The 22,318-nt window shown below is 61.7% G+C and overlaps 1 protein-coding gene across 3 annotated transcripts in view; it reads right to left on the bottom strand.

Annotated features, from left to right (window-relative positions):
• C2CD2 (C2 calcium dependent domain containing 2) overlaps nt 1–22,318 on the bottom strand; it is a 51,899-nt gene that overhangs the window by 14,106 nt on the left and 15,475 nt on the right. For all 3 annotated transcript variants that reach the window (XM_070073135.1, XM_070073136.1, XM_070073137.1), the window contains exons 3-8: nt 13,204–13,323; nt 8,892–8,996; nt 8,228–8,350; nt 5,671–5,794; nt 3,626–3,734; nt 1,460–1,521 (exon numbers count right to left, since the gene is read on the bottom strand). In XM_070073135.1, the coding sequence (XP_069929236.1) occupies nt 1,460–1,521; nt 3,626–3,734; nt 5,671–5,794; nt 8,228–8,350; nt 8,892–8,996; nt 13,204–13,323 (643 nt within the window). The remainder of the gene's footprint in view (nt 1–1,459; nt 1,522–3,625; nt 3,735–5,670; nt 5,795–8,227; nt 8,351–8,891; nt 8,997–13,203; nt 13,324–22,318) is intronic.

Genomic DNA, 22,318 nt, shown 5'->3' with positions numbered 1-22,318 from the left:
TGTATGTGCGTGTGTGTACGCGTGCATGTGGGTGTGTACCAGGTGTGTGCATGGGTGTGGTGTACATGCGCGTGTGTGCACAGGTGTGTGTGTGTGTGTGTGAGCACATGAAGCGAGGGCGGGACAGAGGAAGGGAGTAGCCAACCACGTGCATGACCACAAATTAGTACAGAAACGTGGGCAAATGCTCAGATTACCGAAGACCGAACAGGGCTCTAAGGGGACTTTGTGCACTTTTGCCAGTCTGACGTTGTGCGCGTTCCACCAGGCTGCACCACAGGGCCCTGGCTGCCACCGGCAGAGCGGGGTGAGCGCTAGGCTCCCCTCCCGGCCGGCTGTGGCCTGCTCTGGGTGTCCCGTGGCCCCCTCTGGACGCTCAGGGTTTGCCTCCGAGCAGCCCGGTGACCTCGGGAGTCCTGGTGACGTAACGGGTAGGACGCGTAGGGCTAGCAACAACCAAACAGCTGGATTTCCTAGCTGGATGAGGCGGGTGGGGGTCCCCCTTCTCCAGTTTGCTGTTTGAGGGGCTCTGCAAACGCCTAGCACACGTGGGAGCTGCCGGTTTACTGCAGGCACACACACTCTCTCAGCTTCCCCGGAACCACTCCGGCTGCTGCTTTCTTGTGTCTAAACCGCGGGTCCAGGCACTGGGACCGATGTTTAAGGAAAAGCCAGGGACGGGAAGTTCCGCGGGGGTCTCCAGGGGCTGGGGAGGAGCGAAGGGGAGCCAGGTTCCAGGAGGATGCAAGATTCGGAGAGGGGTGTGGCGATGGCTGCAGAAACCCAACGTAAGGACAGACAGCGGGCGGCGGGCGGTGGACAGCGGGCAGCCGACGGTGGGCAGCGGGCAGCAGGTGGTGGATAGCAGGTGGTGGGTTTGCCTTGACTGAACCATCTTCTCAAAGGAGGTCCCTGAGCCTGGGAGCACCCCAGATTCTCCTTTAAGCCCAGAGTTGCTGCCTAAAAGGTTTTAAGGTTTGGCCTTTTGGAGGGGCAGGGGACAGTGTTGCCCATCTGCTGGTTTGCTCCCCAAATGCCCACAGCAGCGGGGGTGGCCAGGGCCAGGCCAGGACTGGACGCAGGTCTCCTGTGTGAGATGCAGGAGCCCGACTCCCTGAGCTGCTGCTGCTGCCGCTCAGGTCTGCCCTGGCGGGAGGCTGGACCAGGCACCACGCCCACTCGCCGAACTGGCCTTAAAAAGCTGACGAATCAGCTGAACATTTTCCCAAAACGCATGCAGGAGTTTTCAAAAGGACCAGAGGATGCGCATTCGGGAAACGCGGCCCAGACTGCGGGACGCGCGCACCAAACGTGCACCCCTCCGTTCCATTTCCCAGAGGCTTCCCGAGTCCCCTGGAGGGCACTGTTAGCAACTTCAGTGCCCTTTGGGAAGCCTGGGGTGGTTTCGGGGAAGGGGCCTGGCCAGGAGGCGGGGCCTGGCCACCCACCTGCCACTCACCTGAGGACTGCCCGTCTTCTGAGATCTGCAGGTGCAGCTCCTTGGACTTGGCATTCAGTTCACTGCGGGAAAGGAGAAGCCGGGGCCTTGAAAAGGTACTGATTTGTTCTGATTTTTTAAATATATTGTTTTTTTTTTTTTTTTTTTTTTTTTTTTTTTTTTTTAAGGAAAGGAACACAAAATTGTCGGTATTTAAAGAACGACAGACACGTAACGCACACAGCAGACTCGGCGTCGTCACAGTCAGGGACAGCGCTGTTGGCAGCCGGGACGGGGCACGCGTGCGCCCCTGGCAGCCACGGAACACGGGCAGGGCGGGCGGTGCGCTTCCTTCTGCTTAATTTTTGCTCATTGGAACGCAGGGCCACACGGAAGCCACAGCCACAAAAAGCTCACGCAAGATGTGCACACGGAAACACTGGGCGTGGGTTTCAGAACATCGTGCACCAAACTGAACCCATCTTTTCCTCCCATTTTTTCATGAATTCTGCAACGCCTCATGTAATTACACAGACAAAATAAGGAACATAACGTACCTCCCTCCTACTTGTCTCTCTCTTTTGAAAGATTTATTTGTTTATTTGAAAGGCAGAGTTAGAGAGAGAGAAGGAGAGACTGAGAGATTTTGCTTCCATCTGCTGGTTCACTCCCCAAATGGCCACAACAGCCTGGGCTGGGCCAGGAGCTTCCTCCGGGTCTCCCACGCGGGTGCAGGGGCCCAAGGACTTGGGCATCTTCTACTGCTTCCCCAGGCCCATTAGCAGAGAGCTGGACAGGAAGTGGAGCAGCCAGGACTGGAACTGGTGCCCATGGGGGATGCTGGCTTCATAGGCAGAGGCTTAACCTGCTACATCACAACGCCAGCCCCCTACTTTTCTCTTATGAAAACAGAGAAAGCGACACCATTTTTTTTTTTTTTTTTTTTTTTGGCAGGCAGAGTTAGACAGCGAGAGAGAGAGACAGAGATAAAGGTCTTCCTTTTTCTGTTGGTTCACCCCCAAAGAGGCTGCTACAGCCGGCATGTTGCGGTCAGCACGCTGCGCTGATCCGAAGCCAGGAGCCAGGTGCTTCTCTTGGTCTCCCATGCGGGTGCAGGGCCCAAGCACCTGGGCCATCCTCCGCTGCACTCCCTGGCCACAGCAGAGAGCTGGCCTGGAAGAGGGGCAACCGGGACAGAATCCGGCGCCCCGACCGGGACTAGAACCCGGTGTGCCAGTGCCGCAAGGCGGAGGATTAGCCTAGTGAGCCGCGGCGCCGGCCAATACCATTTTTAACAGGCATAATTCTGCTACTTGGCCTCATGACAATTTATTTGGCCAAGTCTTTGATCGCCAGCTCTGGCCGTATTATCAATAAGCTCAACACCACTGCCAGGCTTTGCTACCATGAAGGTGAAAAATCTTTTTGAACTGAAGTTTATTCCTTAGTTCTCGGGCTGAACGGCTTCTCACAGGTGCACAGCCGCCTGCAGAGCTTGCGTCTAGATTTCTAGCGTGCAGATCTGGCTGGGTTTGCTAAGGGAGTGTTCATCCATTCCTTAAAATGTATGTATTTATTTTACTTGAAAGTCAAAGAAACACACACACCAAGAGCGAGAGCGAGAGCGAGAGAGCGAGAATCACACATTTGCCGGTTCACTCCCTAGACGCCCACAGCAGCCTGGAGCAGGGCCAGGCCAAAACCAGGAGCCTGGCACTCAGCCTGGTCTCCCACACGGGGGCCAGGGAGCCAGGTCTCGGTCGTTAGCTGCTGCTTCTCCGAGCACACGTCAGGAGGGGCTGGTGCTGTGGCGTAGGGGGTAAAGCCGCCGCCTGAGAGCCCGCCTCCCACGTGGGCAACAGTTCGAGTCCCGGCTGCTCCACTTCCCATCCAGCTCTCTGCTGTGGCCTGGGAAAGCAGTGGAGAATGACCCAAGTGCTTGGGCCCTGCACCTGCATGGGAGACCCAGAAGAAGCTGCCGGCTCCTGGCTTTGGCCTGGCCCCACTCCAGCTGTTGCAGGCAGCCAGCAGCTGCCTGTCTGTCTCTCTGCCTTTCAAGTAACGATAAAAACAGGAAGACGGGTGGCACTCCCAGTGCTGAAGGCACCTCACTTCTAACGTGTGGACAGGGGCTAGCACGCGACTTTCATGTTCTCTCCGGGGGCAGTGGGGACGGCGCAGACTCACAAGGTGAACTCTTCTTCCCACGTGAGGTCAGTGGTGCATCTCGCGAGGCCGCTGGAGAACCTCTGCAGGGGGTCGTTCAGCTGCGCGGTGCACACAGGCTGAGCGGAGCCTACAGCGGGGCAGAGGGACACGCATCAGCCTCACACGTGGCCGCATTCACACACGGCCTGCGCGCCACCCACAGCTGCATGACATGGCCCGCCTGACCTCTGAGGCTCTTTCCTTCGCTTGCCGTCTACAAACTCTCAAAGCGCTGGCCTGCACTGCGGTTTACAGAATTTCTTCCTGGGGCCGGAGCTGTGGCGTAGCAGGTAAAGCCACCGCCTGCAGTGCCGGCATCCCACATGGGCGCCGGTTCGAGTCCCGGCTGCTCCACTTCCCATCCAGCTCTCTGCTGTGGCCTGGGAAAGCAGTGGAAGATGCCCAAGTGCTTGGGTCCCTGCACCCACGTGGGAGACCCGGAAGAAGCTCCTGGCTCCTGGCTTCAGACTGGTGTGGCTCCGGCTGTTGTGGCCATTTGGGGAGTGAACCAGCGGATGGAAGACCTCTCTCTCTCTCTCTCTCTCTCTCTCTCTCTCTCTCTCTGTAGCTCTGCCTCTCAAATAAATTAATTAAAACAATTTCTTCCTGTCCTCAATGTCAACAGCCTTGAACTGACCCCAACGGCCCTGCCTGCAGGCAGGGCTCCCGGCGGGGTGGGAGAGGGGTGGACCTTCCTCAGAGCTGGGCCCAGTTTTATTTGTTTGAGGCGGAGCGAGGGGAGAGGGAGAACTGGTTCATACCCAAATGCCTGCAAGGCCTGAGGCCGCCCTGGGTGGAGGCCGGGAGCAGAGAGCTCCCTCGGGGTCTCCCACGCGCAGCAGGGACCTGACTACCTCCCCCCACCCCGCTGCCTCCCAGGGTGCACTGCAGGGGAAGCTGAGCCGGTGTGGACACGGGTGCTCTGATACGGGCGGAGGCACCTGCTCCGGCAGGACCAGCAGCGAGCTGAGAACCGTGACTTCCAAGCCTAAACTTGAATTTGGGATGACTGCAACTCCAGGGGCACCTCCCAGAGAACCCTTTTCCCGGCTCCCACAGGACAGGCGGTTTGCGTTTGTGCCGTGTATCTCCTGGGGCTGGGCCACGTCAGTGCCGGCACATCCGCGCCGCCCTTGTGGCCGGCAACGGCAAAGCACCTGCGGCAGCGCACGGCTCAGTGGCTCTTTAAATGGCACCAAGATCATTATCGTCTCTCCGCTGTCGGCTTCAGCAGACACAGGCGCTCCACACCCGACCCCGTCAACAAAGACCTTTTTAAGAAACAGTTATTTCTGCTTCAAGACAGTGCCTCCCCCTGGAGCCCGAGGTGCCGAAGGTACCGCATGCCGCCCGGCGGCCGCCGCGTCCAAACCCCACCCCACACCCGGCCAAGTGCCCTGCACGTACCCTATTACCTGGCTTTCACAGCCATTCAGGGAGAGCCTGGGACCCAGAGGGAGGGGACAACCCAGGAGGGTGAGGAGTGGGCCTGCCCTCACAGCAGGTGTGTACCGGGCTGGGACCCCCACCCCAGCCAGCCGAGCCCCAGGAGCCCACCCGGCCACAGAGCAGCGTGGCTGACACGGCGACAGGAAGTGCACCTGCACAGCCGGCCACGGCGAGCTCTGCCGAGCACGCTGGAAGTCAGTGCAGCCTGCCTGTGCCTTGCGAAGTGGAAGGAACCCCTTCCAACGTTCCCTGAGGGATCTTTGTGAGCCACGGGCCTCTGCCACCCATCGATCTCCCCTGTGGGACCCCCACCCCTGCAGCCAGGGATGCTAATCACGAACTGAGGGCTGCACAGTGCAGAGGGCGGAGGGAGGATGAACGAAGAACCAGTAAGTGGAAGGCACTTTCCAGACTACAGAAAGAGGGCACACGACAGTCCCATCCCCTCTCCCCCTCTTCCAACCAAGGCAGGGGTCTCAGTGCAGACCCCACAGGGGTGCCCGGGCGTCGTCCCAGCCCCCGAGCCCCCAGGCCACGGGGTAGGGGTGACCCCGTCGCGGGCGGCCAGCACCCACCTGAAGCGCCAGCGTCGTTCAGCAGCGAGGCTCGGACGTTCCTCACCAGCAGCTTCAGCTCATGCGCCCTCGGCGGCTTGGGGGGGCAGGGGTCCTGGGCAGCGGCCGGAGCGCGCTGGAGGGTCTGCGGAGAGACACACAGGAGCGGCGGCCCCGGTGGCTGCTGGGCAGCGACCCCTCGCCTTGATCTGTGGCCACATCCCGCGCAGGGCTCCCCGTGTGGCTGCGCTGGGATGCAGGGCACAGTCCCAGGGGTCCACACCATCCAACCCTGCAGGCCCTAGGACAGGGAGGATGTCCTCTCCGAGCTGCAGGTGCCTCTGCCCCCACCCCTGCCCCTTGTGGGCCACTGGCCCGTGGCCACCTCCCTCCTGCAGGCCGGAGCTGACACGCACAGAAGGAGAACACAGGCAGAAGCCGACAGTGGCAGGAGCAGCCGGCCCAGCGACGCTCCCACCCCGTGCCAGAGGGGTGCCAGGACATCTCCCCCGGGCATGGGAAGGACCCACCCCGGACCCCCTGTTTTCAAACCAGGGCTGTCCAGGCAGAGACCTGGGTGCTGACTTGACCCAGAATCCTTTAGGGGGCTGCCTGGGCCCAGAGTTCTCCAGGGGCCCATTTGGAAAGCGGGGGGGGGGGGTCTGAATGCTGGGAGCTGGAGGCACCAGGAAGTGAAGCCCCGGGCGGTCCCGGTGGCCCAGCACAGGGCCTGGGGCCGCCCCGGGTCTGGGCTGGAGCTGGGACGCGTTTTCAGTGTAACTGGACTCTGGGGGCCCCGGTACCACGTCCGGCACTGCTCTGGGTGGGGCTGGGAGTGCGTCTGGACGACGTCCACGTGTAAGTCAGCGGCTGAAGGGCTGACGGAGCTGTCGCAGAGCCCTCTGGGGCACAGGGCGTCTCCCACCCAAGCCTCACGCTCGAACCCAGCTCTGGCTCAGGTGGCTCTGCAGCCTGCCGGCCTCGGACTGACCAGTATAATGGGCAGCCAGGCTATTTGCATAAACTCCACAATTAACAGTACGATTAACCCTGGCGCCAGCACTGTGGCATGATGCCTGCATCCCATATGGATGCCGGTTCAAATCCCTACTGCTCCTCTTCCGATCCAGCTCTCTGCTGTGGCCTGGGACAGCAGCAGCAGATGGTCCAAGTCCTTGGGCCCCTGCACCCGCGTGGGAGACCCGGAAAAAGCTGCTGGCTCCTGGCTTCGGATCAGCGCAGCTTCGACCACTGCGGCCATTGGGGAGTGAACCAGCAGATGGAAGACCCCTCTCTGCCTCTGTCTCTGTCACTCTGCCTCTCAAATAAGTAAAATTTTAAAAAAATGAGGAAGAAAGAAAATGCTTTCACGTCCCTGTAACTTGTTCCCAGACTGCTGGTTACCCAAAGCGGCTTCATTCCTCCTGTTGGTGAAGTTTCTACTGTTCCACCTGCTACTGATGTCTAATTTCGCAATAAATATTTTTACACAAACCCCAGAGCTAGCAAAGATGTAAAACGATCAGTTAAGCCAAGGGATGCTGAGGGCAGGCAGCCCAGGGCAGACGCTCCGCCCAAGAGTTTAGGCAGGGAGTCAGGTGACAGCCTTGTCAGACAGGCGGAGGTGGGCCAGCCGAGTGACGGCAGACAGGCGGAGGTGGGCCAGCCGAGTGACGGCAGACAGGCGGAGGTGGGCCAGCCGAGTGACACTAGACAGGCGGAGGTGGGCCAGCCGAGTGACGCCAGACGGGCGGAGGTGGGCCAGCCGAGTGACACTAGACAGGCGGAGGTGGGCCAGCCGAGTGACGGCAGACAGGCGGAGGTGGGCCAGCTGAGTGACGGCAGACAGGCGGAGGTGGGCCAGCCGAGTGACACTAGACAGGCGGAGGTGGGCCAGCCGAGTGACGCCAGACGGGCGGAGGTGGGCCAGCCGAGTGACACTAGACAGGCGGAGGTGGGCCAGCCGAGTGACGGCAGACAGGCGGAGGTGGGCCAGCCGAGTGACGGCAGACAGGCGGAGGTGGGCCAGCCGAGTGACGGCAGACAGGCGGAGGTGGGCCAGCCGAGTGACGGCAGACAGGCGGAGGTGGGCCAGCCGAGTGACGGCAGACGGGCGGAGGTGGGCCAGCCGAGTGACGCCAGCTGCCCCCGCCCTGCCTCGGCCACAGGGTGGATGCGACAGCAGGCAGGGCCAGGTCCCAGGCTCGTCCACCAGTGTTGCTCTGCGAGCTGCCGGGGCAACGTTATCCCTGGCGGGAGGGGGTCCCAGGCACTGGCTCTCAATGCACGGTGAAAAGTCAACTTTGGGCTCAGGCCAGGCAGAGCCCCAGGGCCTGCTCAGGGTGAGGCGGGGCTTGGCGAGCCGCCCAGTAGCCGCTCACGCCCGTCCCGCGGTGCTGTGGGACGCTGCTTGGACCCCGGGGCTTCAGCCCAAGACCAGGGGCGTTGCTGACCAGCCAGCGTTCACGCAGCCTCTGCTGGAGGTCAAGGGCCACTGGACACACACGAGGGCGCCCCGGGAGCTGCAGGCTGGGTCCCCTAACGGCTCGGATGCAGCCGCACCTGGCGGAGGGTTTACCTGGGCTTCCTTGGCGTCCGTAGGCTTGGCGCTCAGAGCCAGGGACGGAGAGGCAGAGCTGACCAGATGCTTCAGGATGTCCCTGAGCGGCTCCAGGACCGTGTTTGTCTCGAGCACCGGGCCCTGGTGAAACAGGACAAGTTGTCGGCTCCCCCGGGACCGAGAGCTCACGCCGTGGAGGGCAGGGCTACGGCTCTCTCACGCCTCCCAGACGAGGTAGTCCTGGGGTCAGGGCCACGCTGCTTTGTACCCTTGGGACTCCAGGAGATCTTCTGGGGAAGGGGGTGTCGATTTGCTGACTTCAGCAGTAATTCATAGCCAGCACAAAACATGTAACAGTGGGGGTGGCGCTGTGGCGTAGCTGGTAAAGCCGCCACCTGCAGTGCCAGCATCCCACATGGGCGCCAGTTCTAGTCCCGGCTGCTCCACTTCCAATCCAGCTCTCTGCTGTGGCCTGGGAAAGCGGTGGAAGATGGCCCAAGTGCTTGGGCCCCTGCACCCGCGTGGGAGACCTGGAAGAAGCCACGTGGCCCAAGCCAGTCTGGGAGGGAAAGCTGGGGGTGTGTGGAGCCTGCCAGTGCCGGGAGCGAGCTCCCGCGGAGCCTGTCCTCACGCGTGTGTCTCACGCACACCACAGGAAGAACCACGAGAGCCCGGGACCGACCTCCCCCGCGGCTCTGGGCTGCACGTCCACGGACGTCTCGGGCACATTGATGAGGGACCACGTGACCCGGATGTCCTCTCTCTTTTCTTCCAGGTGGAACTCCAGCTGTGGAAAAGAATAAGAGGGTTAGTGGAGATCAGCCCTCTCCCCAGCCTTGCTGATCACGCGTGTGCGTGTGGAAGTGCACACGTGTGCGTGGTATGCGTGCACTTACACAGGCAACCTCAGCCTCCCCCGGGCCTGTCACAGCAGCCGGCGTCCTGCCAGCTGCACCTGCCCGCCCCCACCGCAGCGCTGGCAGCCGAGAGCCGATGCCGCCACACCCTGCGGTCTCTCTTCAAACGCGGAGCGAACGGCACTTTGCATTTTTGCTTCTCAGATGACCGCCAAGGCATAGAGCAGAGAGGGCCCGGGGCGCCTCATCCCCAGCCCTGGACACAGACCCCGCCCCCCAGCCCAGGCCCACACCCCTCAAAGATGGCGCATGGAATCCAGCGGCACCCTACCATCTCCTGCCTGGGCCACTTCCACAGCCCCAGAACCAGACCCCTGTGTCTCACGGCGCCACGTCCAGTCCCGCCCATCTCGGGGCGGCAGAGCTGTGGTCCCCACGACCTGCATGCCCTCCTCCCAGGAGCCTGTGCATACGGGACCTTACCAGCCTGGGGGTCCTGCGGCGGTGGTCAGGGCGAGGACTGGGTGGGGCCCTGGGTTCTGCAGGTGGCCACAGGGCAATCGCCAGAGCCAGCCAGGGAGGTGAGACTGGGGAGTCCAGGCTGGGGCAGAGGGTGGGGGAGCGGGGCTGCCACGACCACTCATGCCAGCTCAGGCCCCACAGCCCCGAGGAGCTGACTCCCACCCACCGTCTCAGCTGTGGGATCGGCTGTCCCAGCTCCACGGTACCCGTCTGGGCCATGGGATCAGCTATCTCAGCTCCACGGCAGCTGTCTCAGCTGTGGGATCGGCTGTCCCAGCTCCACGGTACCCGTCTGGGCCGTGGGATCAGCTGTCTCGGGTCCACAGTTGCTGGTGACCCCGGCGAGGTAGCCTGACGCTGCATAGCAGGGCCTCGGTGCCTGCCTGCCCTGGTCCCACGTCACCACGGCAGCACGGGTGTAAGGAGGGAGGCCAGGGCAGGTCACTCACTACGCTACATTGTTATCGTCCTGTTATTCACTGTTAGTCTTTGGCAGTGTCTGATTGATACATTCACCTGTACCCTAGGGGCGTGTGTCTAGGCTGACCTCGGAGGTCGGGTGTGATGCTGCCCGTGGCCCGGCGTCCCCCGTGGGTCAGGGAAGTGTTCCCCGTGGAGGCAGGGACGGCTGTGTCCCTGTGACCTCCTGATCGAGGACTGCCCACAGTAAGCGTGAGAGATTGCAGTGTGTGCTTCTGTGTGACACGTGTGACGTCTGCGGGGAGGGTGCTGTCCGTCTCTGTAGCAGCAGACGGGCCTGGTCCATCCTCAGGCGGCTCCTCCTGGATACTCCCTGGGCTCCCGAGCGGCTGGCGCTCCCGGGCCTGCCTTGGGCTGCTGTGAATCCAGCCTGTGTCCCTCGCTCTGTCCCTGTACCTGGTTAGCAATTTGGGGACTGACCCAGAGCCCTGCTGCGTCCTCGGCAGGGAGGAGTCCCGTAGGCTGTTGTGATCAGGCACATGTTTTTAAAGATTGATTGATTTGAAAGGCAGAGTTACAGAGAGAGAGAGAAAGGTCTTCCATCCGTTCGTTCACTCCCCAAATGTCCACAGCTGCTGGAGCTGGGCCGATCTGGAGTCAGGAGCCAGGAGCTTCCTCCTGGTCTCCCTCGTGGGTGCAGGGCCCGAGCACGTGGGCCGTGCTCTGCTGCTTTCCCAGGTGCATCAGCTGGGAGCTGGATCGGAAGGGGAGCAGCCGGGACTTGCAGTGGCGCCCATATAGGGTGCAGGTGCGTAGGTGCTGCAGGCGGCGGCTTCACCCGCTGCGCCACAGCGCCGGCCCGCCTTTGGTCTCGACACAGAAGAGGCCGCTGCTGCTGGCGGAGCCTCGCGGTGGCCTCTGGTCCCAGGCAGGGGCCGCCCTGCTTCTCCAGCGCTCTTTGCCTGGAAGCTGCCCAGAGGTGGCCGCAGTGGGAACCCCCGTGCGTCCCTGCCGCCGCCTGCCTGGTGCAGTGGGGCACAAGCTAGTTCCCTGGGACAGCGGGGCGAAAGCGCTTTATTCCTAGAATTTCCTGGAAGGCAGCCCTGTTCTCAGCCTGCTTCTAGCAGGCAGTGAGCGTCTGGGGAACTGAGTCTGAAGTCTCGCCCTCCCCGTCGCGTGGGGCGGGGGTGGGGCAGGAGCAGGCGGAGTTGAGATTTCTGCTTTAGAAAGAGGCCCCTGAGGGGCTGGTGCTGTGGCACAGTGGGTAAAGCCACCGCCTTCTGCAGTGCCGGCGTCCCACGTGGGCACCTGTTTGAGTCCCGGCTGCTCCTCTTCCCATCCAGCTCTCTGCTGTGGCCTGGGAAAGCAGTGGAAGATGGCCCGAGTCTCTGGGCCCCTGCACTGGTGTGGGAGACCTGGAGGAAGCTCCTGGCTCCTGGCTTCAGATCAGCTCAGCTCAGGCCATTGTGGTCACCTGGGGAGTGAACCAGCAGATGGAAGACTCACTCTCTCACTCTCCCTCCCCCCCACCCGGCCCCTGCCTCTCTGTAACTCTGCCTTTCAAATATATAAATAAATCTTAAAAAAAAACAAAAACAAAAACACAGAGCCTGAGCCAGCAGGGAAGGGGGTGTATTCATTTGCTGCTGTGACAGATGATGGTCAGCGCAGGTTCCGGCAGCCCAGTCTGGAGGCCGGTGTGCGATGCCTCCACGGGGAACACTTCCCTGACCCACGGGGGACGCCGGGCCACGGGCAGCATCACACCCGACCTCCGAGGTCAGCCTAGACACACGCCCCTAGGGTACAGGTGAATGTATCAATCAGACACTGCCAAAGACTAACAGTGAATAACAGGACGATAACAATGTAGCGTAGTGAGTGACCTGCCCTGGCCTCCCTCCTTACACCCGTGCTGCCGTGGTGACGTGGGACCAGGGCAGGCAGGCGCCGAGGCCCTGCTATGCAGCGTCAGGCTACCTCGCCGGGGTCACCAGCAACTGTGGACCCGAGACAGCTGATCCCACGGCCCAGACGGGTACCGTGGAGCTGGGATAGCCGATCCCACGGCCGAGACAGCTGCCGTGGAGCTGAGATAGCTGATCCCATGGCCCAGACGGGTACCGTGGAGCTGGGACAGCTGATCCCACGGCCGAGATGGCTACCGTGGAGCTGGGACAGCCGATCCCACAGCTGAGACGGCTGCTGAGTGACTAACGGGCAGGAACGGACACAGTGTGGACACTGGACGGAGGGAGAGCAGTTTCGTCACATACTCAGAAGGGCAAGCAGTCTCAAACTCAGCCACTGTTTAGGAATTTTCCGTGCACCATTTTAGACGGCAGTTCACCTGGGATAACAAACCCCAGAAAGGGAGCCACAGGTGCGGGAACCGACTGTGCTGCTGGTCGACGTATGAGAACAAGAGGTTCTGCCAAGGTCGACGTTTTAAAAAACCAGACAGAGGCGTGCGCGGTGCGGGATCGGCACGGCGTGCGGAGCAGGCGGCCGAGGGCTGGGCCTGGCGCTGGGCTGCAGCCGCCTCCCGTCAGACGCCTCTCGGCTCACTCTGCCGACGGAGCCCCCGACTGGCTGAGGGGCCGCGAAGGCACCGAGTTCTTACGTGAATGTCCGTAGTCTGTGTGTGTGGCTGTGTATGTATGACTAGGTATGTCTGTGTGTATATGTGTCTGTGTATATGTGTGTATACGTGTCTGTGTATATGTGTGTCTCTGTGTACGTGCACATATGTGTATGTGTTTGTGTGCGTATGCATGTATATTTGTATGTGTTCTCCATGTACATGTGTATGTCTCAGTGTGTGTATGTGTGCATGTGTGTATGTGTCTCCATATATGCATATGTATGTTTATGTGTGTATGACTGTGTGAGTCTGTGTGTCTATGTGTGTGTATCTGCATGTGTGTCTGGTGTGTGTATCTACATGTGTGTCTGAGAATATGTGTGTGTATGTGTGTATGTCTGTGTGTCTGTGCAAGTCTGTATCTGGGTCTATGTGCGTGTGTCTGTGTGCACATGTGTCCATGTGTGTCTGTGTCTGTGTAAGTCTACATCCGTGTCTGTGCCTGTGCATGTACAGGGAGGGCGTTGTCCCACTCTGATTTCCGGCACAGGGCACACAAGCACGCGTGAGCGAGCCCCCCACCGCAGGTGCCCGAGAGCCGTTCCCCCCACCTGCAGATGAGCCGGGGAGAGCCGCACGTCGTAGAGCCGGCATCCTGCGCTCTGGGCGGGGGCGGGCCCTGCGCTCACCAAGAACTGCACGCTGTCGGCCACCGCGTGACAGGTCACCACCTGCAGGAGACAGGGCGAGGTTACTGAGCAGTCACAGAAGAACGCAGCCGTGCCAAAGACGGACGGCACGGCTCATCAAGGCTCTGCAAGTCGGGGACAGCGTGACGTCATGACGCAGGCATGGCTCTGACATCAGTCGGAAGGCATTTAGGAGGGGTGATCTTTACAGCTAACGCGGCCCAGAGGACATCTGCCTCCTGCCAGGGCTCCCTCACTGGAGTGGACCTCCTACAGCAAGCGGCTAGCCGACCCCGGCAGCGGGCCGAGCCAGCACAGTGGCACAAGGGTGAGGCCAGGTGCCAGGTGTGCACCGGCGGGCAGAGGGAGAGGCGCTGGTGCCGTCGGGAGGCTGAGGGTATGAGGCGGCCCGCCCCTCTCCCTAGGGAGCGGCTGACCCCACTGCGCGAGTGCCTGGAAGAGGAGGAGAACATTCTTCAATCCCCCAGTGGATTTATCGGAATCTAAAACACTAAGTGGAAAAGATTATCAAAATAATTACGTTGCCCGAGTCTGCGATTCCAGCAAGTTCAAGGCTGGGACATTCTCCCTTCGCCTTTCTCGTCTCCCGGTGCCCCTCACCGTCACCGTCACCAGCCCCGCCAGCTCCGCCCTCGGCAGCTCTCCCCAGGGCAGCACCGGCTCCCCGGCCCCCATGCCAGGTCCCCATGCCGAGCCCCCGGCAGAGGGCACTTTCCCACGTCCACGGTGGAACCCTCGACGACCCAGATCTAGAACTAGAAAAGCTGCCTCTGTCTACATCAGCCGCAAGGTGCACGGTCGCCGCCGTCACCCGGCCCCGAGCGACGGCTCCGCAGGGGTCGGCTACAGATCTGCATCACCTCCTGAGGTCACAGGCCACCGCCTGGGTAAGCCACGTCAGCCGTCATGGAGGACACTGTTCCCACGCCACGCCACGGGGAAGCCACCGCCCGTGGCAGCAGCCGCACGAAGCCAACCAGGCGCTCGCTGGAGCCCCGCGCCTGTTTTTCTGCAACCTTCCAAATTAACCGACCGGAGTCTCACTGAGAAAACGCACTTACCTGGTGCCTTGAATGGGGAGAGGGAGTTGGGTTTCCCTTTCCACTCAGCCCCACAGAAAGCCCTGCCCCTCGCCCCCACCCCGTTTGTCCGCAGAGACCGGAGCACGTGACTGACAGCCAGTAAACAAGCAAATACAAGGAAGGCCTTGAAAGAGTCATGGCCAGGACCACGCCCTGGGGCACCGGCCCAGCCCTAAGAAGCACCTGCCCCAGGGACCGCCCTTTCTTTGCCCCCCACAGGTGCATAGCTGGAAAAGCTCATCAGAGACCCCACCGGCACCTGCCTCGGCACGGACGCAGCCAGACAGGGCCTTTCCTGAGCTCGTCTGCGTGCAGGGTCGGGCACAGGGCCAGCCTGGGCCTCCAGCGCCCTGCGGACACCAAGGGCCCCATTTGGCAAATGGAACCAAATGGAAAGGAGGCTTTAAAGACAAGTAATCTGCTTTTAGCGTATTAAGGCGTTATCCACAATGGGGCTTAAACTCTCCCAACCCACGCTGCAGGTCCGCTCGTGCGCGTGAACAGCCAAGGGTCAGCATCTCCAACACGACACTCGGCAGACCCAGCGGCTCCATGTGGGCGCCCCCCAGGGTCTCCACGGCCAGGACCTGCTGGCCTGGGGCCCCGAAGCCTCCCGTGGTGTCAGCCCTGGATCTTCCAAACTTAAACACGAGCGAGGTCGCGAACCTGTGGCTACGACACGGGACTCTCTGAGGTCCCAGGAGTGCCCCAAAGCAGGGCTCCGTGGAGCCAACATCTGCCTCCTTGGGAGAAGCTCCCTTGAAAGCAACCAGCCCTCGGTCTGCTTAATGCTTGAGATTCTTTTTCTTTTGGAAGGAACTTTCGAATTCCATAAACCATCTCAAAGTCAAGGAATGGAAGGCTGAACTTGGAATTCCAGATGAACACCGCTCTTCTCCAGGCAAGTGTTTTACGGCAGGTGTGCCACACGTGGTGAGGTCTCGCAGCTGGGCTGGCCGGGGTCAGAGGGGACCCCTGGGCCCCCCCTTGGATCGAGATGGGGGGGTGTCTGATGGAGGCCCCATGAGAACCGGCAAGTGGGAGCTGAAGGTGACCAGTGCTGCCTTTATGACAACCTGCGACCCAGCAGACAGCTCCGACCTTGAAGCCCCGTTCCTCTGGGCTCGTGGGCCAACCCAAAGTCCCTGGGATCGTCTGGAGCCCGGCACCCCAGGCCGAGAAGCCCCAAGGTTGTGGGCCAACCACAGAGCCCCTGGGATAGTCTGGAGCCCCAAGGACATGGGCCAACCCAAAGCCCCTGGGAGCGTCTGGAGCCCGGCACCCCAGGCCAAGGAGCCCCAAGGTCGTGGCCCAACCACAAAGCCCCTGGGATCGTCAGGAGCCCCAAGGTCGTGGGCCAACCACAAAGCCCCTGGGATTGTCTGGAGCCCCAAGGTCATGGGCCAACCCAAAGTCCCTGGGATCGTCTGGAGCCCGGCACCCCAGGCCGAGAAGCCCCAAGGTCATGGGCCAACCCAAAGCCCCTGGGAGCGTCTGGAGCCCCAAGGTCGTGGGCCAACCACAGAGCCCCTGGGAGCGTCAGGAGCCCCAAGGTCGTGGGCCAACCACAAAGCCCCTGGGATCGTCAGGAGCCCCAAGGTCATGGGCCAACCACAGAGCCCCTGGGATCGTCAGCTCCCGCCTGCGTTCCCTCCAGCTGCGCACACAGCAGCCTCGGCTCCTCTAGACTCCTCCAGAGAACCGGAATCACCTAATTCCTGTGTCTCCGCAGGAACTGGACCACAGCTGAGACAGTGCAAGGCAGAGTGGCTGGGGCTGGCCACTTCTCACACCGGGAGACGACGGCCCAGGAAGAGCCCCTGCACGGGTCGCTCACGCTCCCTGCTCCCCCGCCCCCCGCGGCTGCTCTTGGTGCAAATGCATCGAAACTGTTCTTTCTACCCTGCAACAAATTTCTCAGTTTCAAAGCAAAACCATCAGCGCTAACTGTCCTCAGAGCAACTCCAAGGTCAACCCCACCTGCAGGACGCATCTTGGAAAGGCACTGGCCCAGCGGCCTGGGATGGAAACTGCTGGAAACAGAAGGTGCTCAAGGAGCCAGCACTGTGTGTAGCAGGTAAAGCCGCCACCTGCAACACCAGCACCTGCAGCGTTGGCATCCCGTATGGCTGCCAGTTCGAGTCCCGGCTGCTGCACTTCTGATCCAGCTCCCTGCCACTATGCCTGGAAAAGCAGCAGAGAATGGCGTAAGTGCTGGGGCCGGCGCTGTGGGGCAGCGGGTTAACGCCCTGGCCTACAGTGCCAACATTCCATGTGCGTGGCGGTTCTAGTCCCGGCTGCTCCACTTCCGATCCAGCTCTCTGCTGTGGCCTGGGAAAGCAGTAGGAGATGGCCCAAGTCCTTGGGCCCCTGCACCCGTGTGGGAGACCCGGAAGAAGCTCCTGGCTCCTGGCTCTGGGCGTTGCAGCCATCTGGGAGTGAACCAGTGGATGGAAGACCTCTCTCTCTGTCTCTCCCTCTCTGTAACTCCGTCTTTCAAATTAAAAAAAAAAAAAAGAGTAAGAGAGACAGAAGGATAAAGAGAGGGAGAGGGAGAGACAGAGAGAGAGAGAGAGAGAGAGAGAGAGAGAGAGAGAGAGAGAGAGTGACAACTGGCTGCAACAGTCGGGGCTGGGCCAAGCTGAAGCCGGGAGCCAGGACTTCCAACTGCGCCTCCCACGTGGGTGCGGGGCCCGAGCACTTGGGCCGCCTGCTGCTGCTTCCCGGGAGCATTAGCAGGGAGCTGGGTGCACAGCGCCGCAGGACGCACACCTGCCTGACACGGGATTTGGCTGCGGAAGGTGGCACTCACCCCTGCACCCCTGTCCTGCCACGCTCGCCCACTGGCCCTTCTCTGGAACAGCACACCGCCAGGAGCCGCGTGTGCACAGAGCTGGCTCCACGTGGCCTCCCACCCCACCCGAGCACGTGCTGTTCTCTCACCCGCCCCAGACTGAAGCTGTCACCCGGGTCTGTCCCAGGCTGGTGGGCAGTTTCCGGTGTGGAGCCAGACCCGTGCATCAAACCACTACAAACGCCCATGCCCGGCACCCCAACAACCAAAACCGGGAGCACCCCAGGGCCCTCTCACCCCGTCTCCTCCAGGCCAGAGTCCACACAAACGGGTGGCCTCGTGGGAGGCACTTTGCCCACGCAGCCCCCACACTGGGTCTCCAAGGGCGGGGCCCCACTGGGAACCCCCAGCACCTGCCCTTGGAAAGGCACCAGTTCCAAACAACGTGCCGACCTGTTCTCGTAGCATAAACACCAGGTGAATGAGGTACCTGGAATTTCAAGTCATGCAAAGCAAAGAGGAAAAAAGAAAAAGCCAGCGGCACTTCTCCTGTGCGGGGGGAACCCGAACCTGAGCAGCTGACCCGCGCGCGGCGGGGGGAGGGGGGGCGCAGGGGAGCCGGAGCAGGCGGTGCACTCAGGCAGCTCAGACGACAGACGGTGCACCTGCCGCTCCCTCCCTGCCCGCACCGGCTGCCCCTGCACACGGGATTCTGGGGAGAGCTCCGCCCAACCGTCCAAGCGCTGAACTCTGCACACGCAGAGGCTGGTCAAGGCCGCTTGGCTCTCTTCCCTCTCTTCGCTGTCTCTGTCACAGAGGGGACGCGGGCGGAGGCAGGCACACAAAAGTGCGCAAACTGCGGCTGGCAGCGTTGTTTACCGTGGGCAGCAGGCGAGGCTCAGCTGCAGCCCCCGCTCCGATCCTCTGTATCTCTGACAGTGAACCCCCCCTGTGCGCCTCAGCTTCTCCCACCCACAGTGGGTGAGACACAGCAGGGGGGTGTTGTGAGCGATGGACAAGGGCTACACACCTGACACCATCAGGAGCTCTGGTGTGGCAGGTGCCCGGCGGGGCGCCACCCCTGTCCCAGCCCCCCTTATCCCCACAGCCCCCCCAGCCATGGACCCGCCACTCAGGGACAGCAGGAAGTGCCCCAAGCCAGCCTGGATGCAAGCGGTGGTGTCCTCCTTGGCTCCCCAGCAGGGCGGGCAGCAGCCTTTATGTAAAACTTCTACGTGTGGCTGCCCGCTAGGAGCGTCATCTGCTCGTGTGGAAACAGCACCAGGAACAGAGACGGTTACAGCTGCTCCAGGGACCCCGACTCCCAGGGCAAGGGGCAGACTCGCCCCCAGCACCACCTGTGCCCTCACAAAGGCTGTGTCCAGACACTTCCGCCAGGGCGCTCCTTCTCTGCGGGCAGCCTGCACGGCACGGTCCCAGGCCCCGAGGAACTGAGCGCCAAACTTCAGGCCACACAAAAAGACCACAGCCACTCCCTGCTCAGGAAGGGCCAGCTCCCAGAAGCCCACAGCCCGGAAATGCAGGTCTCCTACTGGGCTGAACGCTCCCAGGCACATCTCTCCCAGGACACAGAAAAGAGAGCAAAGGGAGACGAGGCACTGCTCATTGCGACCAGCGACCAGCGGAGCAAGCAGAGGGCCAGTGCCTGCAGCAGGGGGGGCAGGGCACACCTTGCCAGGAGGCGTGCCCAACCAGGGGTCTGAAGAGATGCCCTGTGCCCCAGCCCCATGAGGATCCCCTAGGGAAATGCCACACCCTCCCAGGGCTTGCTGCTGGTGACAAATATTTGTCTTTTGTCCTTGGTTCCTGGCACCAGGAATCCCCCAGAGATAAGAGTGCCTTTGTATGCTAATGAGATGACAAGGTGGCCTTGGGCTGGACTTTCAGCCCCACTCCCACCTAGGAGAGCCCAGTTCAATTCAGCCGGCCAGGAGTGGATCCCTCACACCTGTGTCACGGCCTACAGGTGACCCCTGACCAACTTGCTGAGCCCATGGGGTGGCTAGTAGGGAAGGGGGGGGGGCTGTCCAGGGAGGCTGGCGCTCTCCCCTCCCCCACATCCTTCAGAATAAACTGCGCAGGGGCTGGCGCTATGGCACAGTGGGTTAAACCTCTGCCTGCAGCGCCAGGATTCCATGTGGCACCGGTTCTAGTCCCAGCTGCTCCACTTCCGATCCAGCTCTCTGCTGTGGCCTGGGAAAGCAGTAGAAGATGGCCCAAGTGCTTGGGCCCCTGCACCCGCGTGGGAGACCCAGAAGAAGCTCCTGGCTCCTGGCTTTGGATCAGCACAGTTCTGGCCGTTGCAACCATTTCAGGAGTGAACCAGCAGATGGAAGATCTCTCTCTCTCTCTCCCTGTTAGGTAGGAAGTCAGAAACTGAATCTGTGTGTGTGTGTGTGTGTGTGTGTGTGTGAAAGGCCTGAAGACCAGCACTCACTGTGGAAGCCCCGAAGCCCAGCGTCCCCCACTCCAAAGTCCTGCCTGGGCCCTGGTGACCTCCCAGGGGGTCCCAGCCCTGCCCCAGGGAAAGCTCCCAGAATTCTCTCTCCTCAGGACCAAAGGGGCTCCTGACCTTAGGATGTGGGGCACTAAAGTCTTCCCAGACGCCCTAGGGGAGCCCCCCTACTCTGCCAGGAGCCAGCGAATCTGGGGAGGAATTTGCTAATTTTCACCCAACAAACCCTTCCGCCAGGACTCCCCACCCTTTGTCCTGGAGGAGAGGGGGAGGGGTAAACAGACGCCCTTAAAAACCCAGGGAGTCCCACTGGCCAGCGTTCGGCCCTCTGCTCTCTGCTGACCGCCCGCCTGGCCAGGCGTGTTCTCTCCACTCAGCCACGTGACCTCGCTCCCCCCAGTCCCAGCGGCTGGGCGCTCTCTGTCCCTTCCGTCCTGACCGGTGCCCGTCCCCAGTAAAGCCTCATCACTCCACTCTCTGTCTCACGCCTGGATTCTTTCTTGTGTGAAGACAAGAACCCCACGGCCTCCACGGCCTTCCCTCCGGGGACATCCCTACGTGGGCTCACGTGCCAGCCACAGGCCCCTCGTCCAGGATGACAGAGACCACCGTGCACCGCGAGGGAGCTCTGGAAGGGGAGGGGTGACGCCTGGGAGACAGAGAGCCCGCGTTCCCCCATCCTTCCCTGGCCGTGCCCCCGTCAGCTACAGTTGCTTCCGTCACGAGAATTCTGCTCAAAGCCGCTACCTGGGACACCTGCGTCCCACACGAGATCCAGAGCCCCAGCTCCGCTTCCGAGCCAACTTCCCGCTATGCGCTCCCGGGCAGGCAGCCCGTGACGGCTCAGAACCCGATTCCCACCACCCAGGTGGGAGACCTGGCGCCTGGCTGGGGCTGTCGCAGGCATTTGGAGAATGACCCAGCGACGGAAGATCTGTCTCTCTCTGTCCAAGTAACTTTCAAATAAAAGTGAGAATGAACACATCAAATCTCTATGATGAAGAGAACAATTACGCACAGCAGAAAGCACGCACTAGGACGTGGACGGAGAACGGCTCGTCAGCGTGGAGCCCGCACGCGGCTCTCGGGGCCAGCTCCTGGGGCGAGGCCCTGGGGTCTCGCAGCCGCAGTGAACGCATGCATGTTAGGCAGCGGCCTGCCCAGCCACGCTGCAGGAGACACTTGGACTACGCCGCAAGATGCCTTCCCAAAACCAGCTGTGCCACGGGTGCCCAAGAATGGCAAAGGACGCGAGGACCGGGGGCGGCCGCTCCTAGTCACCGTTCCGACAGGACCCCTTGGGGGGTGACCTCGGCCCGGGCTGGTCATCGTGACACCCTCAAGACCACCGAGTCCACCCCCCCATCCCTGCAGCCAAGTGGCCGTGGGGGCAGCCGCTCAGGGGTGGGGGCCGTGCACCTGCCGGGCCCCTGCTCCATCTCAGAAGACAGCCCTGGCCATGGCCAGGACGAAGCAGAGCCAAGTGCTCCCTCCCTCCCTCACAAAACAAGACCCCGTGTGCGCCCGCCCCTGGCTTCCATGAACTCCGAGGAGCGGGTGAGCAGGACAGGAGCCGTCGCTTCCTGGCAGGACGGTGGTGGGGAGGTGCAGGGAGCGCCAGGAAAGAAAGCGGTAAATTTTGTTTCTAAAAAGCTTACATACTTCTATTTTTTAAAAAAATTTTAATGAGCGTGTACTACTTCCGTGGTTGTATTAAAACAAACACAATCGAAGCACCCACTTCCTACGGCTGGCTGCCCCGTGGCAATCTACCAAGACCCTAAACACGTTCCTAGTCTTTCGCAAGCACCTGGCCTTCCAGGAAGTGGGAGGGAAGTGGAGGTGCCGCCCGGGACAGCAGGGGCAGGCGGAAGAGAGCGTCCCCACCACGGAGCTCCTCTCTGCTCGGCACGGGTCCACGTGCGCGTGCCAGATGGACTCGCTCCCCTTGGCACAGACGGGCAGCGAAGCCACACAGAGCGTGGGCGGGAGAGGAGAGCCGGGGCAGGGCCCGGTCCGGGCAGCCCCGTTCCAGCCCCGTCCACCACAGCCATGGCCCGGATGCCAACACCCACAGCCACTCCGTCGCTAATGAGATCTTTGGGGCGGGCTAAGCACACGTGGAGGCAGGGGACCAGGTGGATTCTAAGTGGGCGGCACCGGGGAGAAATCGCTAAACACCGACCACGCACGGACACAGCCCCTCGCCAGGCACCAGACCAGGGCAGCTTATGTGGCAAAATAGGCTTGTGCGTCTCAGGTTGCCGTGAGTCTGTGTCGAGTGCATGCTGACAGCAGCATCTCTGTGCCCACACCAGCGCGGAGCCACGAGGCCCGAAGCCCGGCCGTGTGCCAGCCTGTGAACCCGCGGATACCTGACAGCGGCCGGCAAGTGGAGGCAGCTTTGTAACGAAGTGTGTTCCCTGAAAGAATGCAACTGTTTCGCAAAGCTCTTAGCTTCTAGAGAGGCTAAGGATACCTCTGGGGGCACAGGCCGGTGCATGCGCGGGCACACGGCTGTGCAGCCAGCACCCCCCACCCCCTCTGCAGGAGCGCGCCCCATCCCCGGCTGAAACTCTGCCCCCGTCCTCCTCCCCGTAGCCCCTGGCAGCCCTGTGCACTGGCCTCCTCTGGGGACCGCACGCAGGCAGAGCCCCACGGCAC

The sequence above is a fragment of the Oryctolagus cuniculus genome, chromosome 4 (assembly GCF_964237555.1).
Source record: "Oryctolagus cuniculus chromosome 4, mOryCun1.1, whole genome shotgun sequence".
Taxonomy (NCBI): domain Eukaryota; kingdom Metazoa; phylum Chordata; class Mammalia; order Lagomorpha; family Leporidae; genus Oryctolagus; species Oryctolagus cuniculus.
This window is presented reverse-complemented; position numbering and strand designations above follow the sequence as displayed.